This window comes from Cydia splendana, chromosome 10 (assembly GCF_910591565.1).
Source record: "Cydia splendana chromosome 10, ilCydSple1.2, whole genome shotgun sequence".
Lineage (NCBI taxonomy): Eukaryota > Metazoa > Arthropoda > Insecta > Lepidoptera > Tortricidae > Cydia > Cydia splendana.
In genome coordinates, this window is record NC_085969.1 from 1,935,329 (window position 1) to 1,951,362 (window position 16,034).

Sequence of the window (16,034 nt, forward strand, 5' to 3'; positions counted from 1 at the left end):
CAACCGCCAATGGTAACGCTGTGATAATTAAAGACCCCCAGGGTTGTCTCCGCGGCTATTGTCAGATATTTTCCACAATTTAAATTACCGGCGTACTAACGACGTCCGCCGCAGACGTGTCCGCGCACAAAGGTATCTCGAGGGGCAATAAAAAGCGAGTCGAGAGCCGAAAGAAAAGGCGCGTTTGTTCGCGTCCTCTTCAAGCGATATAAATCATAAAGAATTACCATTCGGCTGAAGCCAGGCGATGTAATGGCGGAGCTAAGCATCCTTGTGAAGCGCCGGGTGGAAAATTGCGTAACTGCCGTGTTTCTAACATTCCGTTATTGCCTTTGCTTTGAGTTCTCCTGTGAATTTCTTTATGGCATTCCAGTTCCCGCTTCCTTTGATGATTAAGCCATCTAGGTACTGACTTTATAGGCAATCGGGACGTTGTGCGGACTTGTGTCGACATGTGTTGTGAAGCGAGACGCGGACAATAGGGCTGTCTAACAAGTCGCAGTGGCTGTCTCGGAGCCGTGTCGCGACACCGGACAGCGATAGCCGCCCGACGCCAGTTTCATGTCATTGTCAGTGAGATGTCCCTTTGAATAGGTTATGAACATGCTAGACGATACACAGTATTCTATTGAAGCGTGCGATACATAGTAGATTCTAGTGTCTATTAATATTGTCGTAACTGTAGAAAAGAGATTATTTTTGTATAGCAAACAAACACACAACGCGCCTATTGATATGCAGTTATGGGCTTAGGCTACGGGCTTGTGCAACTTTAGAATTGCCTCATGCGCTTTTCCGATTATTTAATAACTTGTACTGTATGTATACTGTATTCTATAGATCCCCAGAATATAACCTGATGTTTAATTATTAACTCAGTCACATATATTCCTGTAAGTACCTACATATCTAAGATATAAAGCATAATGGACAAGTTTAAAAGAATATAATCAACAGTAAATATGTTTATCTCACTGGAAAGCTCAAAACGATTCCTAAAGTCAACGTTAAATATTATTCTACAACCGTTCGATGCTACGTCATTTCCGATATTCAGAATAACTGACAAAATATATTTTCCACATTATAAAGTGGAATATACAAAGCGATTACATTCGAGCTGCGAACTGGGGCGGTTTATAATAAGCCAGGTCGTGCGAATCGACCCTTCCGGACCCTCACTCGCAATCCTTGTAAACACATCGTCACAATCAACCAGCGCAGGTATGACCTCCGATTATGTTCAAATTATATTAGATCTATCTATTCGACAGACACTTTCCGCTTTTTTGTTGTTAGGAGGGACAGGGAAACACCATATACTTTTATCTGTCCCTCTTAGCAGAAAGTGTCCTGAAAAACGATAGATCTAATAATCCCTAAAGGGGCCCACTGATTAACAGTCCGCCGGACGGTATCGGCCTGTCAGTTGTTCGGAACTGTCAAAATTTTGTTCTAACTGAGGCCGATACCGTCCGGCGGACTGTTAATCAGTGGGCCCCTTAATATGTGTCGACAGGGGAGTTGAAGTGAATGATCAGCTACATAGAAAATATCTAAATGATTTAAGTGCACGGTTTTTAAGATATAGATTTAAGACACTCTTTGGTCAAAATGGTCAATCAAACAGTTAGCTGTTGAACCAACTCTCGGTACGAAATAAGAAACACTCATTCCAAAATCCTGCTGTTATTAAAGGTCATATTTTTGTGTGTGTGCGTATATCTATATGAATCTTGACTTCATCTTGCTGGCAGCTGTAACAATGCATAGTTGAGAGAAAATGTTTTGCGAATAGGTCGGCAGTTCATATAAATCAACCCCACAATGTGGTAACAGCGATAGGGTTGTCAATACTTAAGTCTCCTCACGTGGAACTGCTTTCCTATGCGCCGCACGACCGCTAAGCCTCTTTGTGTAGAATTTCTACTTTTTTATAACTTTTTTATATACAGTTAGTTACCTACCTATATAAGTACGTTGTACGCATGAGTGCGAGACCTTTATGCGTGTCGTATAAAGGTGCGCGAATGTGTGTTTGAGACGCGTCAAAACCATGTAAGCTCGCAGGTCGCTTACCTTGCGCGTAGAATTATTAAGTAGAAAATTAATTAATGGTAATATTAGTAATAACACAATATTACAGAATCTAGACATAATGAAGAAAACTTAAAATAATACTACAGACGGGCTGCAATTTTAACGTTATAATTGAAGATAAATGATGGCCCCAAGTCATATATTTCTTTAAAAGAATTAAAATCCTCTAAGTTGATGCAACCCTAGTTTCCGGTATGAATAATTACGTCCCAACATGTTTAAGATACGCATAGTTTGTAACTCCTCGTGTTGCTATGCTACATGTTCGAAACTTGGCCCATAGGGAATGTCCCCTTCCTTGTCTTTGTGTGATGTCAGCTTTTGAAATGAACACCGTAAACCTATTTGCGGTCCGTTGTGGCTCGTGGCCGTCAAAGAGAGAGCTTGAAATAATTATTTTCTTATTGTTTCATAATTTCACAACGTTATTTTCCTGTTGGATACGCGGGAATCATCTGTCAAGCCTTTAGTTGAGGACCATAAAAAATAACCATAGCTTTGAGTAATCTAGCTCGTCTAAATAATTCCACAAGTCCTCAATCTCGCGAAATCTCAAGCCAATATTTGAAATGTTGTAAAATGCTGAGTGACGTTCTTTTAGTATAGTTAGTGCAATTGGCCCTAAATAGATCAAAATTTTGGCGATAATCGCTGTAAGCACATCTTATTGACCTATGACGTGAATGTTACGTGATAGGTAGTTACGAAATTCAAAAATCGGCCCCCTGAGAGCTTACATGCATGGTTTTGACGCGTGTCAAACACACATTCGCGAACCTTTATATGACACGCATAAAAGTCTCGCACTCATGCGTACATCGTCCTTATTTCTGTATGGAAATTCTATAATTACCAGTTTGCATGGCTCTTTCATGCAATGGTGGTGCCAAAAACATTCGTTTACGTTTTTGAACCAAAACAAACCAAATCGCTATTATTATTCGTATCTCAGATCAATTAGAAAATTCAATCACCGTCGTCCTTGCATCCAAAATAAAAAGATCTTAGCTATCTCATTCAAAGCATCATAAAGGTGGTAATATCTTTTACGGCCCATTGTGGCAAATGGTCGATCATTGTCGTCTCGTGGCTGGGGTCGTAAATCGCACAATATTGTCGCCATTATTTAGGTTCCACGTTGAAGCATGGATAAGTTGGAGATGGTGGGGATGAATTAAAAAATTGGCATTATGCACTGGTTGATATTAATTTGCGTGGATAACGCTATAAAATTTATAGCTCTCAGAAAATAGTATCAGTAAAAATTATATTCAAAATGTATGAATTTTATTATAAACCAAGTGCTTTATAACAAACTTTTACTGTCAAGACAAATAATTAGGTATCGATATCACTGCAAAATAATTAGATAGGTACCAAACTTAAGATAAACACATTTCCCAGGTTCAATTCCTGCTTCTATAAAAAAAGCCAAGAAGTTAAAGTATTTCCGAACCGATACGACCTTCAAACCTTCAAGAAAAGAGCACACTTCCATCTTAAATTCCGGAAACGCACTTGGAATCCCTCGCCTGACGGTAATTGCTTACCATCAAGAGATTCATCTGCACATTTGCCTTCTATATCATAAAAAAAAGAACTAAACCAGTAAGCAAGCATGTTGTTCGAGTAAATAGATTAGATAATAATTGAATGTGTTGCCTTCTTAGCCTGTTTGAGTTACAGGCTGTAGACAGGTTATAACGTTTCAGATTGGTGCTGAAGGCTTGACATTGGAGTGTCCACTTGGCCGGCACTAGGTCATTCCAGTGTCAGACAGCGAATAATCTCGGCGTATTCGTGTCGGGCCACAGATTCAATATAATAGGGTACTTACTTGACTACTAGTCAAATCAGTTTCTTTTTTCGAACTGTCAAAACGATGTTACTATGGAATATATATGAAACATCAGCATGTGACGTCATGATCAAGTTACCTACGTTTTATAGTTTTATTTTATACGCGTTTTAAAATAGAAATTGTGTCTAAAAATAACTGCTGTCCATAGATGAGTAATACAGAAACATATTCTGTATTACTCTTCTATCTATGGACAGTAGTTATTTTATTGTAAGAGTAATACAGAAACATATTCTGTATTACTCTTCTGGTGCTTTATTTCATGCATAGTAAAAACTAATTTATTTTAAATACAGTCAAATACCCTATTCCGGCTATTCCCTAGCATTGTGCTTATGATGTGACTTTCAGGTCAGTTCGAACTATTTGTAACGTGCTCTGATATCAAACCGATATTAGAATGATATTGCAATCGTATCAGTTCGCTGTCATTAGCGCGTTAATTTAGACATAGACATAGACATAGAACAATTTTATTCAACATCACATGAAATGACAGAGTTATATAACAAATAGTGTAACACATTTTACAGATAAATCTTAAATTTACACTTAAAAACTAAGAAATTGAGTTGCACATCTAAGGGAGAAATATTCATGAGTGTTAAATAGGAGCTTGCCTCAGCATAATGTTGCAGTGTATTAACTACAACGCTGGTTTTCAGGCAGACCTTTGATACATTATCCCTTGCTTCTGTTAGTCGGAAACTAAATGGCTTAAAGTTATGTTAAATATGTATCTATGAGTGTAAGTAAACTACAAGTATTAGAATTTGGACAGAATAATTGCTAGTACCTATGGTGTAAGTAGAATTGAATAGAAAATAAAGAATAATAATATGGAAGGAAGTATATGATCTTATAAGATAGATTATGAGTGTAAATATAATTAATAAAGGTAAAACAAAATAAATAAATAAAGACATAAGACATATGGTGCATAAATATATCATTATTTTAGATATGACGGCGTGGCTCTAGTACCAGGAGGTAGCGTGTTTTGTATTGCTATAAGACGTTGTTTAATCTGCAATTTAAAACTACTTACTGTGTTTAAGTTTTTGAGAGGTGGAGGTATATTATTCCAACATTTTGTTGCTGTATATTTGAAACTACCTCGAAATGCAGCAGTACGGTGACGTGGTAATACCAATTCGTTACAAACCGATCTGATGCCATACAAGCTCGACCTACTTGCGCGCCAATTGAACTTTTCAAACAGATACTCTGGCTCTGAGATTTTAAAAACTCCAAACAACAAAGATGACAGGTGCAGCTCTCTACGAAATGTCATTTTGAGAATACCTGCTGAGTTTAAATATGGTGTCACATGCTCTCGTGGCGGAATTCCGAAACAATAACGAGCACATGCATTCTGCACTCTCTGTACTATACGGTCAGTGCGAGCTAGTAAACGTGGGCCATATACTACGTCCGCGTAGTCAAATTTAGAAAGTACTAATGAATTACAAAGTTTGATTCGCAGATCGACGCTGAGGAAATTCCGAATTCGATAGAGTATTTTGAGTCTATAAAATGCGGTTCTTGTAATTTCCGCAATATGCCCCTCGAAACGTAATGACTCATCCATTAGTAATCCCAGATTGCGTGCCTCCGATACACGTTCTACTTCTTCTCCCGAGATAATAACTGCTGGTTTATGGTGTTCGATCCGCTTGATTTGATTTTTAGAGCCAAATACCATAACTTTAGATTTACTGGGATTTAGCACCAAGCAGTTAGACTCTGACCAGGCTGTAATAATGTCTAAATCTTCATTTAGTTTCGCAACGGCGTGTCCTGTGTTAATTGGATTAAATGAGATGTAGATTTGAATATCATCAGCGTAAAGATGGAACTTACAATGCTTTATGGAATCACGGACATCTGCGGTATAGAGAATAAAGAGCAGTGGACCCAAGATAGAGCCCTGTGGTACCCCTCTGGAGACGGCAGATGGCTTTGACTTTGCACATACCCCTCTATCATTTTGAAGTTTAACGATCTGCGAACGACCACTAAGATAGCTGGCAAACCATGCAACTGTATGTGACTCAAAACCGTAGTATTTCATTTTGGACAGTAACAGTTGAGTGTTAATGGCGTCAAAAGCACGAGAAAAATCAAGAAGAGCCATTATCGTGCCTTGGCCTATATTTTGTGCAGATAAGATGTTGTCAATCACATCCAAAAGTGCTGTTGTGGTGCTACGGGACTTACGGAAACCTGATTGGAGGGCAGGAAGTATTTTGTTTTTTTCAAGAAAAGCTGACAGTTGCATATATACCACCCGATCTAATATTTTAGATAAACACGGTAGAATACTTATAGGTCTCAAATCTTTAAGGTTACTAACATTACTTTTTTTAGGGAGTGGCGTGACCAATGCCATCTTCCAAGCATCAGGAAAAACTGAGGATGAAATAGACTTATTTATTATGGATGTTATGGCACCTAGAGAATGGGGAAGGGTAAGAAGCACCATGTCCAAAGAGATACCGTCATGTCCCAGAGCAGCGGACTTTAATGACTGTATTATTTTAAGTATAAGGTTTTCTCCCACTGACTAATCTAAATGACGAGGCATGGAAACGATTAGTTTCAAATTTAGCGAGATATGCTTGTGATGCTACTGCGTTGCCTCCAACTTCTAGAAAATGTGCGTTAATTGAATTTCGCTCAGACTTATTGTTTAACGCGTCTGAACTTTTATTAGCAACAATCCCAACACGACGAGTAATACGAGTAAACGAGTATACGAGTAATATACTAATAATCTTATACCTTTAAACGAGCAATTCTTCGATATTTCGGGGAACTCAGAAACGGCTCTAACAATTTCGATGAAATTTACTATATGGGGGTTCTCGGGGGCGAAAAATCGATCTAGCTAGGTCTTATCTCTGGGAAACCGCGCGTTTTTGAGTTTTTATATATTTTCCGAGCAAAGCTCGGTCTCCCGGCAATTATGTTATTATACCAAACCCAAATCACGATTTAAATTACGTCACGTTCTAGCTGCAAAAATTCAACGTATAATTTATAGTAGACGAACATTATATATTAGGTGACGGTATAAACTGCACTAAATCGTGCCACTATAAGACGAAGCTCGTCTTGATAAGGTCACGCACATGCTATCAAAACTCCAACCTGTCGCCAACTTCATGGCCCGAAGCACGTGGCCCGTGGGGGTTGGGGAGGGGGGGTGTCTCTCGCGGGGTTGCAACAAGTGGCGCCGCGCCGGCGGACTATAAGGGTGGCTTACAGATTGGCTTGTTAAGAATTAGATTACGATGAGATTAGACAGTTTTATGCTGTTAATGATTGTGCTTTTTATTAATTACGCACATAACTAACTCAACGAAATGGATTATGATGTTCTTGTTATATATTTGTAGTAGAAATTTACGCTAATAGCGCCATTCGAACTGTGACATTCTGACGCAGTACCTATCTACATATACAACGCAAGAAATGAAGTAAGACTAGGAAATGACCTAAAATGGTGCGGACGGCCTTATGGAGCTAAGCAACGTAGCGTTAGTCTCGCCTGCAACCATCAGCTACCCCATATTAATAGTTAGGGGAGAGCGAGGTGAGTTGTGACATTGTCGATTTTTTGGAATCTAATAACTGTTAGCGAGCTCGCAACAGTGTGCGTTTGTTAGCTCGTAACTTGAACTAACAAACGCGCGCTATTGCGACCTAGTTTTTAGTTAAAAGATTCCAAAAGATCGACTATGTCACAACTCACCTCTGTCAAAACTCACCTCGGTCTCCCCTAATATTAATACACTACAAATACTAATTATTGCACACGTCAATAGAAGAAAATAATACAGAAAGAATGGAACTCGAGAATACAATGTTATATCAATATTATTGATATCTTTATTGAATCAATTTTGTTCTGTTATTGTTTTCTTTTTGTAAACAGTGAGTTTTGCTTAAAATGAGATATTTTATGATTTATTAATTTTGTTAAACAAATATCTTCTAACCAAAACAAAGCTATTAGTTTTTCTGCTCTGTGGCTTTATTCACCACGGTCTGGTGCGTAAACAAGGAAGACGAATGTAGCTCTCAGTAAGATTAACAAGCTCGCTGGGATCTGTCACTGTCGTTGTCAACGGAACACAATTAAAGTGTGCGTGTGCTTCTCTTTGTTGTCCCCAGAATAATTGGAAGTGTCCTTAGAGTGTCGCGGTTTTGAAATGTTTACGTTCATCTTTGTAGAAGGAATTGTAGAGCAGGCTGCGATGGTATGGTCACGTGAAAAGAAGGCCTTCTGACTACGTAGGAAATTTGGCACAACAACTTTCCATCCCAGGTCGAAGATCTAGGGGCAGACCCAGAACAAGATGGAAGGATGTAGTACTAAAGGACATGAGTGACTGCAAGTTCCGAGGACAATGTCGTGGTCAGGGCGAAGTGGAGAAGGTTAAGCAGGAAAGCTGACCCCGCCACCATGTGGGATAAATAGCTAGGAAGATAGATAGAGTTTGTAGAAGGAATCTTCGTCAAGTAAAAGGAAAATGCAACCATAGTTTAGATTTGTAGCATATGGGATCTGTTAATGAAATTTCTATACAAGTTATCCCATGAGGGTAAGGAGCTTGTCCCTAAGATATATTCCTTCTTATACATTGATTGAAGTAAAATCAGACTACCCAATAGGTGATAGTTAGTGTTAAAAATATCTGTTTGGAACCACTGGACTAAGTGCGACAGCGCCATCGAAATGCGGTCTTCAGAGCTCTTCAGAGTAAAGTTGGTAAAGTGTTTTTCGACATAACAAAGGCCTGTTTGAATTATTTGACGTATAATGTGCCACGGAAGCCGTGGCTCCGGGCGCCCAGCCCGTACCATGAGTCACTGTCAGTGCCAAAACTGACATATACGCTAACGTCTACGTAATTTACTTTATATACACCTCGCTCGGACTAATATGCGAGTACGAGCGAGATGCATAGAAAGTCACGTTCTCGATACCGTTTATGTCAGTGCCAAACTGGTGGTAACACTGTACACTCTTGGCGACGGTCCGTCGAGAGTGAGCTACGAACGGTTGCAGTGAACTGGAGTACATTGTAATAGTCCTAAATTAAAGAATGAACACAGTGTAAGGCCTGCGTGGACGCTCGAGTTGAGCGTGCAGCGGGGCTGGGCTTGCGGCGTGCATGTTAAACAAATGTAAACGTATAGGAGCGGCCTTAGTGCACGCTGCTCAAATCACTTGTGAGCCCGACGCCACGCTGCACGCCCTGCCGAACGCTCCGCTTCGAGCGTCCACTCGGGCCTTACACTAACATTTTCATCAAAAATTAATTGGCGTTTCTAAATACGCCTCCACAACTCCGTCTTACTAAATAAAAATAAACCGTTTCGACGTTGAAAAGACCTGATTTGGGCCTTATTGTTGTCAACTAATAGAAGGGAAGGCAGTGATTGTGATCCACTTACGTCACAATCCGGACCCTCCAGTGGACAATCTGCGGTTATTAGATTTGTCGGCGGCTAAGGGGCTCTTTAAGTGGCGTCTTGACGGCGCCACTCGTCTTATCACATCACTGTACAACAGTAAACATTAAAAACTCAAATGCTGAAAGAACACTTTTTTTCAAGGAAGAACTGACTGCATTTACAGATTTAAAAATCTCATTCTGAGAGTTTTTTTTTAGTTTTTCCCGTTAAGATACAAGAGAAGCTAAAATTTAGTTTATCTCGAATTGAACACTTTAATCAGTACATCTTATAAAACAAAGTCCCCGACCGCGTTTGTCTGTATGTATGTTCGAGATAAACTCAAAAAGTACTGAACGGATTTTTATACTGTTTTCACCTATCAATAGAGTGATTCTTGAGGAAGAGTTATAAATGTGTATAGTTTGTTAAGGTTTTGTGTACCCCTGCGAAGCCGCCGGGGCGAGTCGCTAGTGAGTTATACATTTTCTGCGTTATTTTATTAACGTGTACCTATGTCATCTTTTGCCTGAAATCAAGCAGCCTGTAATAAAATTGCACCCTGTACTCACCGAGCAGCTCACAAAATGCGTAAGATTATAAATTGTAACTTAATTAAATAATTGAAGAGCGCCTGAATTCAGAACAATTTACGTTACTCGTGGAGGCGTGACTTTTCCATAATTACGCCAGTTTAGACGAACCTACTTCGGCTTCTTGTTTTTTTAATTACTTTTCTTTTGCTTCGAAGTAATGGTAGTTAATAAAAATCTATTACAACGCATTGTTAAAATATACGATTTCATTGTGATTTAATTTTTATACTATGCTGAGACCTTTTCACTTAAAAGCGCGTTGCTCTCGATCGTTAGCATTAAAATTTGGTGTGTCATTTATACACTCCTACTTTACATTCATTTGACCTTCTTTAGACCACCCCCTTCTTAATGAATACTATAAAATACAATAACTCCTTATTGGTCAAGTGAAACAACAAAAAATCGGACAAACAATATACAAAAAATATAGGTAACCAACTAACCATGTAATGATTGGAAGTGCGAGAGAGTCGGCCATTTTTCGACTATTATGTATGTCTTTCCCATCACGGAACAATGGTGTATATTATTATAAACACTACGTTATTGAATTTTCCTACTCTGTCTAATTCTGTAGCAATTAATTACATGCCTTTGTTTGTTGCAGTACGAGAACTAATCACCCGGGAGCTGTAGTGGAAATTAGCGACAACCCTTTGGATGCCAATAAGGTAAGTCAATAATTTAACTCAATATTCCTTGTTTATTGAAATATCTGTAGTAGGTATTATAAAACTACTTACTCCAAAGAGATACAAAATCAGTATAATTTTAGTTGAAAATTGGAGCATCGAACTGTCATTTTAGTATCAAGAATATAAAAACACAGCTCAAGTTAAATTTATTTACTGGCCATTATCTCATTCCAGCTGCTAGTAGCCTACGAAACCGGACTAGTAGTAGTCTGGGACCTCCGAGCCAAGGCGGCCGAATGGCGCGGCTCGCTCGGAACCCCGGGCGAAGGCATCCGCGCGGCCGCTTGGCAACACGATGGGAAATTCATGACGGCGCATGTGGATGGAGCGTTGGCGGTGTGGAACACACGTCAACCTAGACCCACATCGCTATCCTATCCTCATGGTAAGCAAGTCTTTTTTCACACTAACTAGTAACCTTCGAAAGTCGTCTGGGCCGAACGGCGAGACTCGCTCGGAACCCTGGGCGAAGGGATCCGCGCGGCCGCTTGGCAACACGATGGAAAATTCATGACGGCGCATGTGGATGGAGCGTTGGCGGTGTGGAACACACGTCAACCTAGGCCCACATCTCTGTCCTATCCTCATGGTAAGCTAAATTACTAACTAGAAGCCTTGGGAACTAGACTTGTAATCTAGGAATACTTTTGAACGCGCATAATAGAGATACATCTCTATTTGGACAAGTATTCCAGGATGGCAGTTACTTTTGGCGCGTCGTTTCATTTCATCCGCTACTATTGATGCTGACTGTACGTACAAGTCAAGGGTCAAGCAAACAAAATGAGTATGATAAATATAATTAATTTTCGTGTATATTGTATAGTGTTAACGCGTATAATGTTAATGACACAAACCTCATCATCTTCCTCGCGTTGTCCCGACATTTTGCCACGGCTCATGGGAGCCTGGGGTCCACTGGGGTGGAGGGTTAATGACACAAACCTAACCTAACCAATTATATTTTTATGTTTTCAGCAAAAGCGAACAAAGATGGAAAACTAGAACCTTGCAAACCTATACACAGACTGGAATGGAAAACGGCAAAAACAGGGTGAGATTCTAAAAGTCTTTTACTTATTTTACCCCAAATAATTAGGCGCCAGTAGTTTTTGCAACTCTTCATGCCTATTCAATAGAACCGTAATTGATTATCTTCATATCTGCATGTACTTATGTATCAAACAATAATAAATTTAGAGATGCAATCACACAAAATGTTTCCCCAAACCTTACCTTTAAAGGCCTCCAGATTTTGAAGTTTATAAAATATTTTCTTCTCTGTATTCCAGGGAAAGCCTAGTAATATTCTCCGGCGGGCTGCCAACAGACAAGGCGGGCCGCACGCACAGCATCACAGTCCTCAACGGCAAAAGCACCACAGTTTTAGAGATGGAGCACAGTGTGGTTGACTTTGTCACGCTCTGTGAGAGTCCACATACGGCCGGTAAGTGTCCACTTTATATTACGCCTCAGCAGAGACTTAAAGATTCGAGGAAAATCTTCAGAAAGCTTGGACTTAAGCCGAAAGTCTTCAAGATCCCGCCGAGGCAACGTCAACACTAGTGGTGGCTGATGCGTGATTTGTAACTGAACTGCGATATAACCCGTAGTCGATTTTGTCATGCTCTGTGAGAGTCCACACACATCCGATAAGTGTTCACTTTAGTGGTTAATAATGATTTGAGTAAGATAAGGTCTCAGTAGTCTTAAAGATTTGAGTTTAGCTTTCATACACTACAGAAAACTACAAAAAAACCAACAATGGTAGCTGATAAGCGAGGATTGTAACTGAATTTCTTTTCCCATAATGGCAATGGCTCCTTGGCCCTGAGATATATTTTTTATGTCATCTTTAGCGCTTACCCTGTGAATCCCTTGTCATCACTTGGATCCATTAATCAAAAGTTGAAGGCCCCAATAAGTTCAACATAAATCGGTAGTATTATAAAGTGCAATCTAAAACAACAATTTTTTCTCGTGTTTTCCAGATTACCAAGAGCCGTACGCGATCGTGGTGCTACTTCAGAACGACCTGGTGGTGATAGACCTGCAGACGCCCGGCTACCCTTGCTTCGAGAACCCTTACCCCATGGACATACATGAATCGCCCGTCACGTGCTGTTCGTACTTCGCCGACTGCCCTTCAGACTTGGTAATCATCTGATATTCTTTCTAGAATATTTAGCAGCTCCTTTAGTGATGGTCACATGGACCACTGAAAGATTTCCAGAGACCGTAGGCAATAATCAGTGCCCATAGAATTAAGATTTTTAATTAAAAATTCGTGTGTAGGCCCTAATTTAGTAAGACTGATATGACGTTTATTTCGCTCTGCCATAAACCTAATTGTCTCACCAAGTTGCGTGATTTATCATAAGAAAATCCCACTGTGCAAATTTTTTTTAAATTGTATGTTATTGGTTACAAAGTAAAATTAAGGAAATATATTGTAATATAGGGAGGGACTGGACATAGTTATGATCATTCTTTTATGTATGTGCATTCTAGATTCCTGCTTTCTATTCGGTGGGTCGGCAAGGCAACAAGAAGGCGACGGGGTTCAGCGAGAAGGAGTGGCCGATAAACGGCGGAGAGTGGGCGCCTGCCTCCTGCTCTTACAGCGAAATTATACTTACAGGGTGAGTGGGATCGATATACATATACAGTCAGCAGTAAGTAGATAGTGACGACCAAAGTTACAAAATAAATCCTTGTTACCATAGAAATAAGGATGTTTACCGATATATTTGGCTATTTTGGCCGTCACTATTTATTTGAACGGACAAGGTAACTTTTATTTTAGTCTCTTCGGTGGTGCGTCGACTTTGGATGTTCTTCTGCTGATTTTTTTTTGGGAAATACCAATAAAAAATAATGCGCGGTATTTTAGTTTTTACAATCCTCGGGAGACATATCTAATTTTATTGGTAATTAAACTAAAGCAAGTATTTTGTTTTTCAGGCATCAAGATGGTAGCATAAAATTTTGGGATGCAAGTGCAGGGACCTTACAAATTTTGTACAAATTAAAGTGTTCTAAAGGTAAGTCACGACTAATATTTTAATATCTTTTAACTAGATATACCATCTAAAATAATTCGTTATTAACTAAGGTACATTAAAGGCCATTTAAATTAAAGTGTGTAAAGAATTTTGCATTAAAATTATTGTGGCATATTCTCTCTAGTCTAGTTGGCATAACTTTAAGCCAATACACACTAAGCTGACTTAGGGTCCATTGATTGCAGTTTCAAGGAACCATTTATATCCTTTTAAAAGGCCCTATCTATTTTAACAAGAGAAATAACAACGTAGTGACCTGTTAATAGACATAACGTTTGATTTGTTTGAAGAACCTGAGCTAGGAGGTGGTTATTATGACTACATTTTGTCAGCCTACAAAAGCATATTGGGCTTAAAGAGGCTACGGCCGATGATATGAAGGATCAATAACTTAGACAATGCAAAGTACCTGAATTAAAAAAAAAAGTGGAAAAATTCACCTTCTCGGGCGAATACATGTGGTACCTTTTTCATTAAAGACCGTAACAATTTGGTTGTTCCCAGTATTTGAGCGACGCGGTTCAGTGTCTGGCGGCTACGGCGGCGGCGGCAGCGAAGATTCTCCCTTAGCTATTCAGCAGGCGGCGCTGTGTGCGGAGTCGAGGCGGCTCTGCGCGGCGCTGCCGCACGGACACGTGGTGCTATTCAAATTCAGGAAACAGGACACGCATGCTGAGACACATGTAAGTTTCCGTCAAAGAATTATTAGAATCGTAGTCGTTTAAATTTATAAGTTCATATATTATTGTGTCACAATTGTCACAAGCATAAACAAGACGTCTCTTAATCGAGCAGATCACGAACCCATGCCACATAAGATAAATAATAGCGGTCCTATATGAGAACCTTGTTGCACTCCCGAATCAACGCTCAAGTACCTACTTAGAAGTACATATAGCTTTTCAGAATGACTGTATAAAGTCGAACCTGGCTTCAATTTAGAATATAGGACTTAAACCACCTCTAGAGGTATCTGTGTACAGGATTCATATGATTTAACAAGTAACCGAGAATGATCAACTAAGTCGAAATTTTTAGAGAAATCGGTAAACTTATTACGTGGCATCGACTTAGCAAAAAGCATAATTGGATATAGATGTTCTTAAACTTATCGAAGGTATTAATTACCTAAACTTATTATTTTCTTTTAAAAGAGCATTTATTAAGCGCCAATTTAAACATCGGTTAAACCTTGCACTAAATTTATGGGTGTCGCTTAATTGTGTTAGTTAATATTTGTTTCTGAATCATGTGTCTGGAATAGGGCTCCCGGTATCCGTGTTACACGCCGAAACGAATACCCGTGTTCTTAAGACCGGCGGTGCTAAGAACACGGTTTACACGGAACCGCCGGGATCCGGATACGTATCCAAGGACCGTTCCCAAGAAACGTTTCTCAGATACGTATCTCCGTTTACACGGGTACTTAACACCGGCCCGAACGGATCCGAAACAGTTTGAGCCAATCAATGCTCTAATTCTGGGTATGCAAGGTCTAGTATTGAATGTTGACTTCAGATGAACTCATTTGGCGTACGAATTTTTTAAAATTATTTATAACAGTTTTAACTTTTAACACATGTGTTAATATAACATATTTAGCCAACTATACAATATATGAATGGAAGTAGGTGTCCCTATTCTATATAGTCTACTATATTTAATTTTAAACCTACTCGTCAAATCAAATCAAATCAAATCAAAAATATTTATTTGCATAAATAAGGGTACAATGGGTGGTTATACAAAGTTTTCAGTCTCATTCCTTATTTTACCATAATATGGCGTACAAATATTCAATACGTTACCCATAGAGCTATATTCTGGCTATATGTGTACATACATGCATTCCTATAATCTAAGTATATGGCACAATTTTACACAAAGTCAAATTTTTTTTTTAATAAATTAAATGGCAGTTCCTTAAAACTATCAGTAAAATAATTAAATATTTGTGTTCACTGACGAAAGAGTGGACTGTAAAGAGGGGACGAGAGGGGATAAGTTTAGGGGCTGGTTGAGCAAGAAAGTTGTTGTATGCTAGAATTAACCTATGAAATTCAATTAAAGTGCGAAATAGTGTGAGACGAAGTTACCTTTGCAATCCGGTGGTTGTGGGTTGAACCGTTGGTCTCCGTTGTGGACTGTTGGTGGTGGTCCGGGCTGCCCTTGTCGCCAGCTAGAGGTAAGCTCAGAACCGTTACCTTCAGTCGGCCAACTTAGACCTAGGATTCTCCACTGCACAGAT

General features: G+C 39.3%; 1 protein-coding gene across 1 annotated transcript in view; it reads left to right on the top strand.

The window, feature by feature from the left end:
* The window catches only part of LOC134794490 (uncharacterized), a 94,594-nt gene that overhangs the window by 45,250 nt on the left and 33,310 nt on the right, over positions 1-16,034 (top strand). Inside the window, exons 2-9 of the mRNA XM_063766303.1 lie at positions 10,634-10,697; positions 10,896-11,106; positions 11,700-11,775; positions 12,014-12,168; positions 12,713-12,876; positions 13,233-13,363; positions 13,686-13,765; positions 14,291-14,469. Coding sequence (XP_063622373.1) covers positions 11,028-11,106; positions 11,700-11,775; positions 12,014-12,168; positions 12,713-12,876; positions 13,233-13,363; positions 13,686-13,765; positions 14,291-14,469 — 864 coding nt within the window. The 5' untranslated portion in view covers positions 10,634-10,697; positions 10,896-11,027. The remainder of the gene's footprint in view (positions 1-10,633; positions 10,698-10,895; positions 11,107-11,699; positions 11,776-12,013; positions 12,169-12,712; positions 12,877-13,232; positions 13,364-13,685; positions 13,766-14,290; positions 14,470-16,034) is intronic.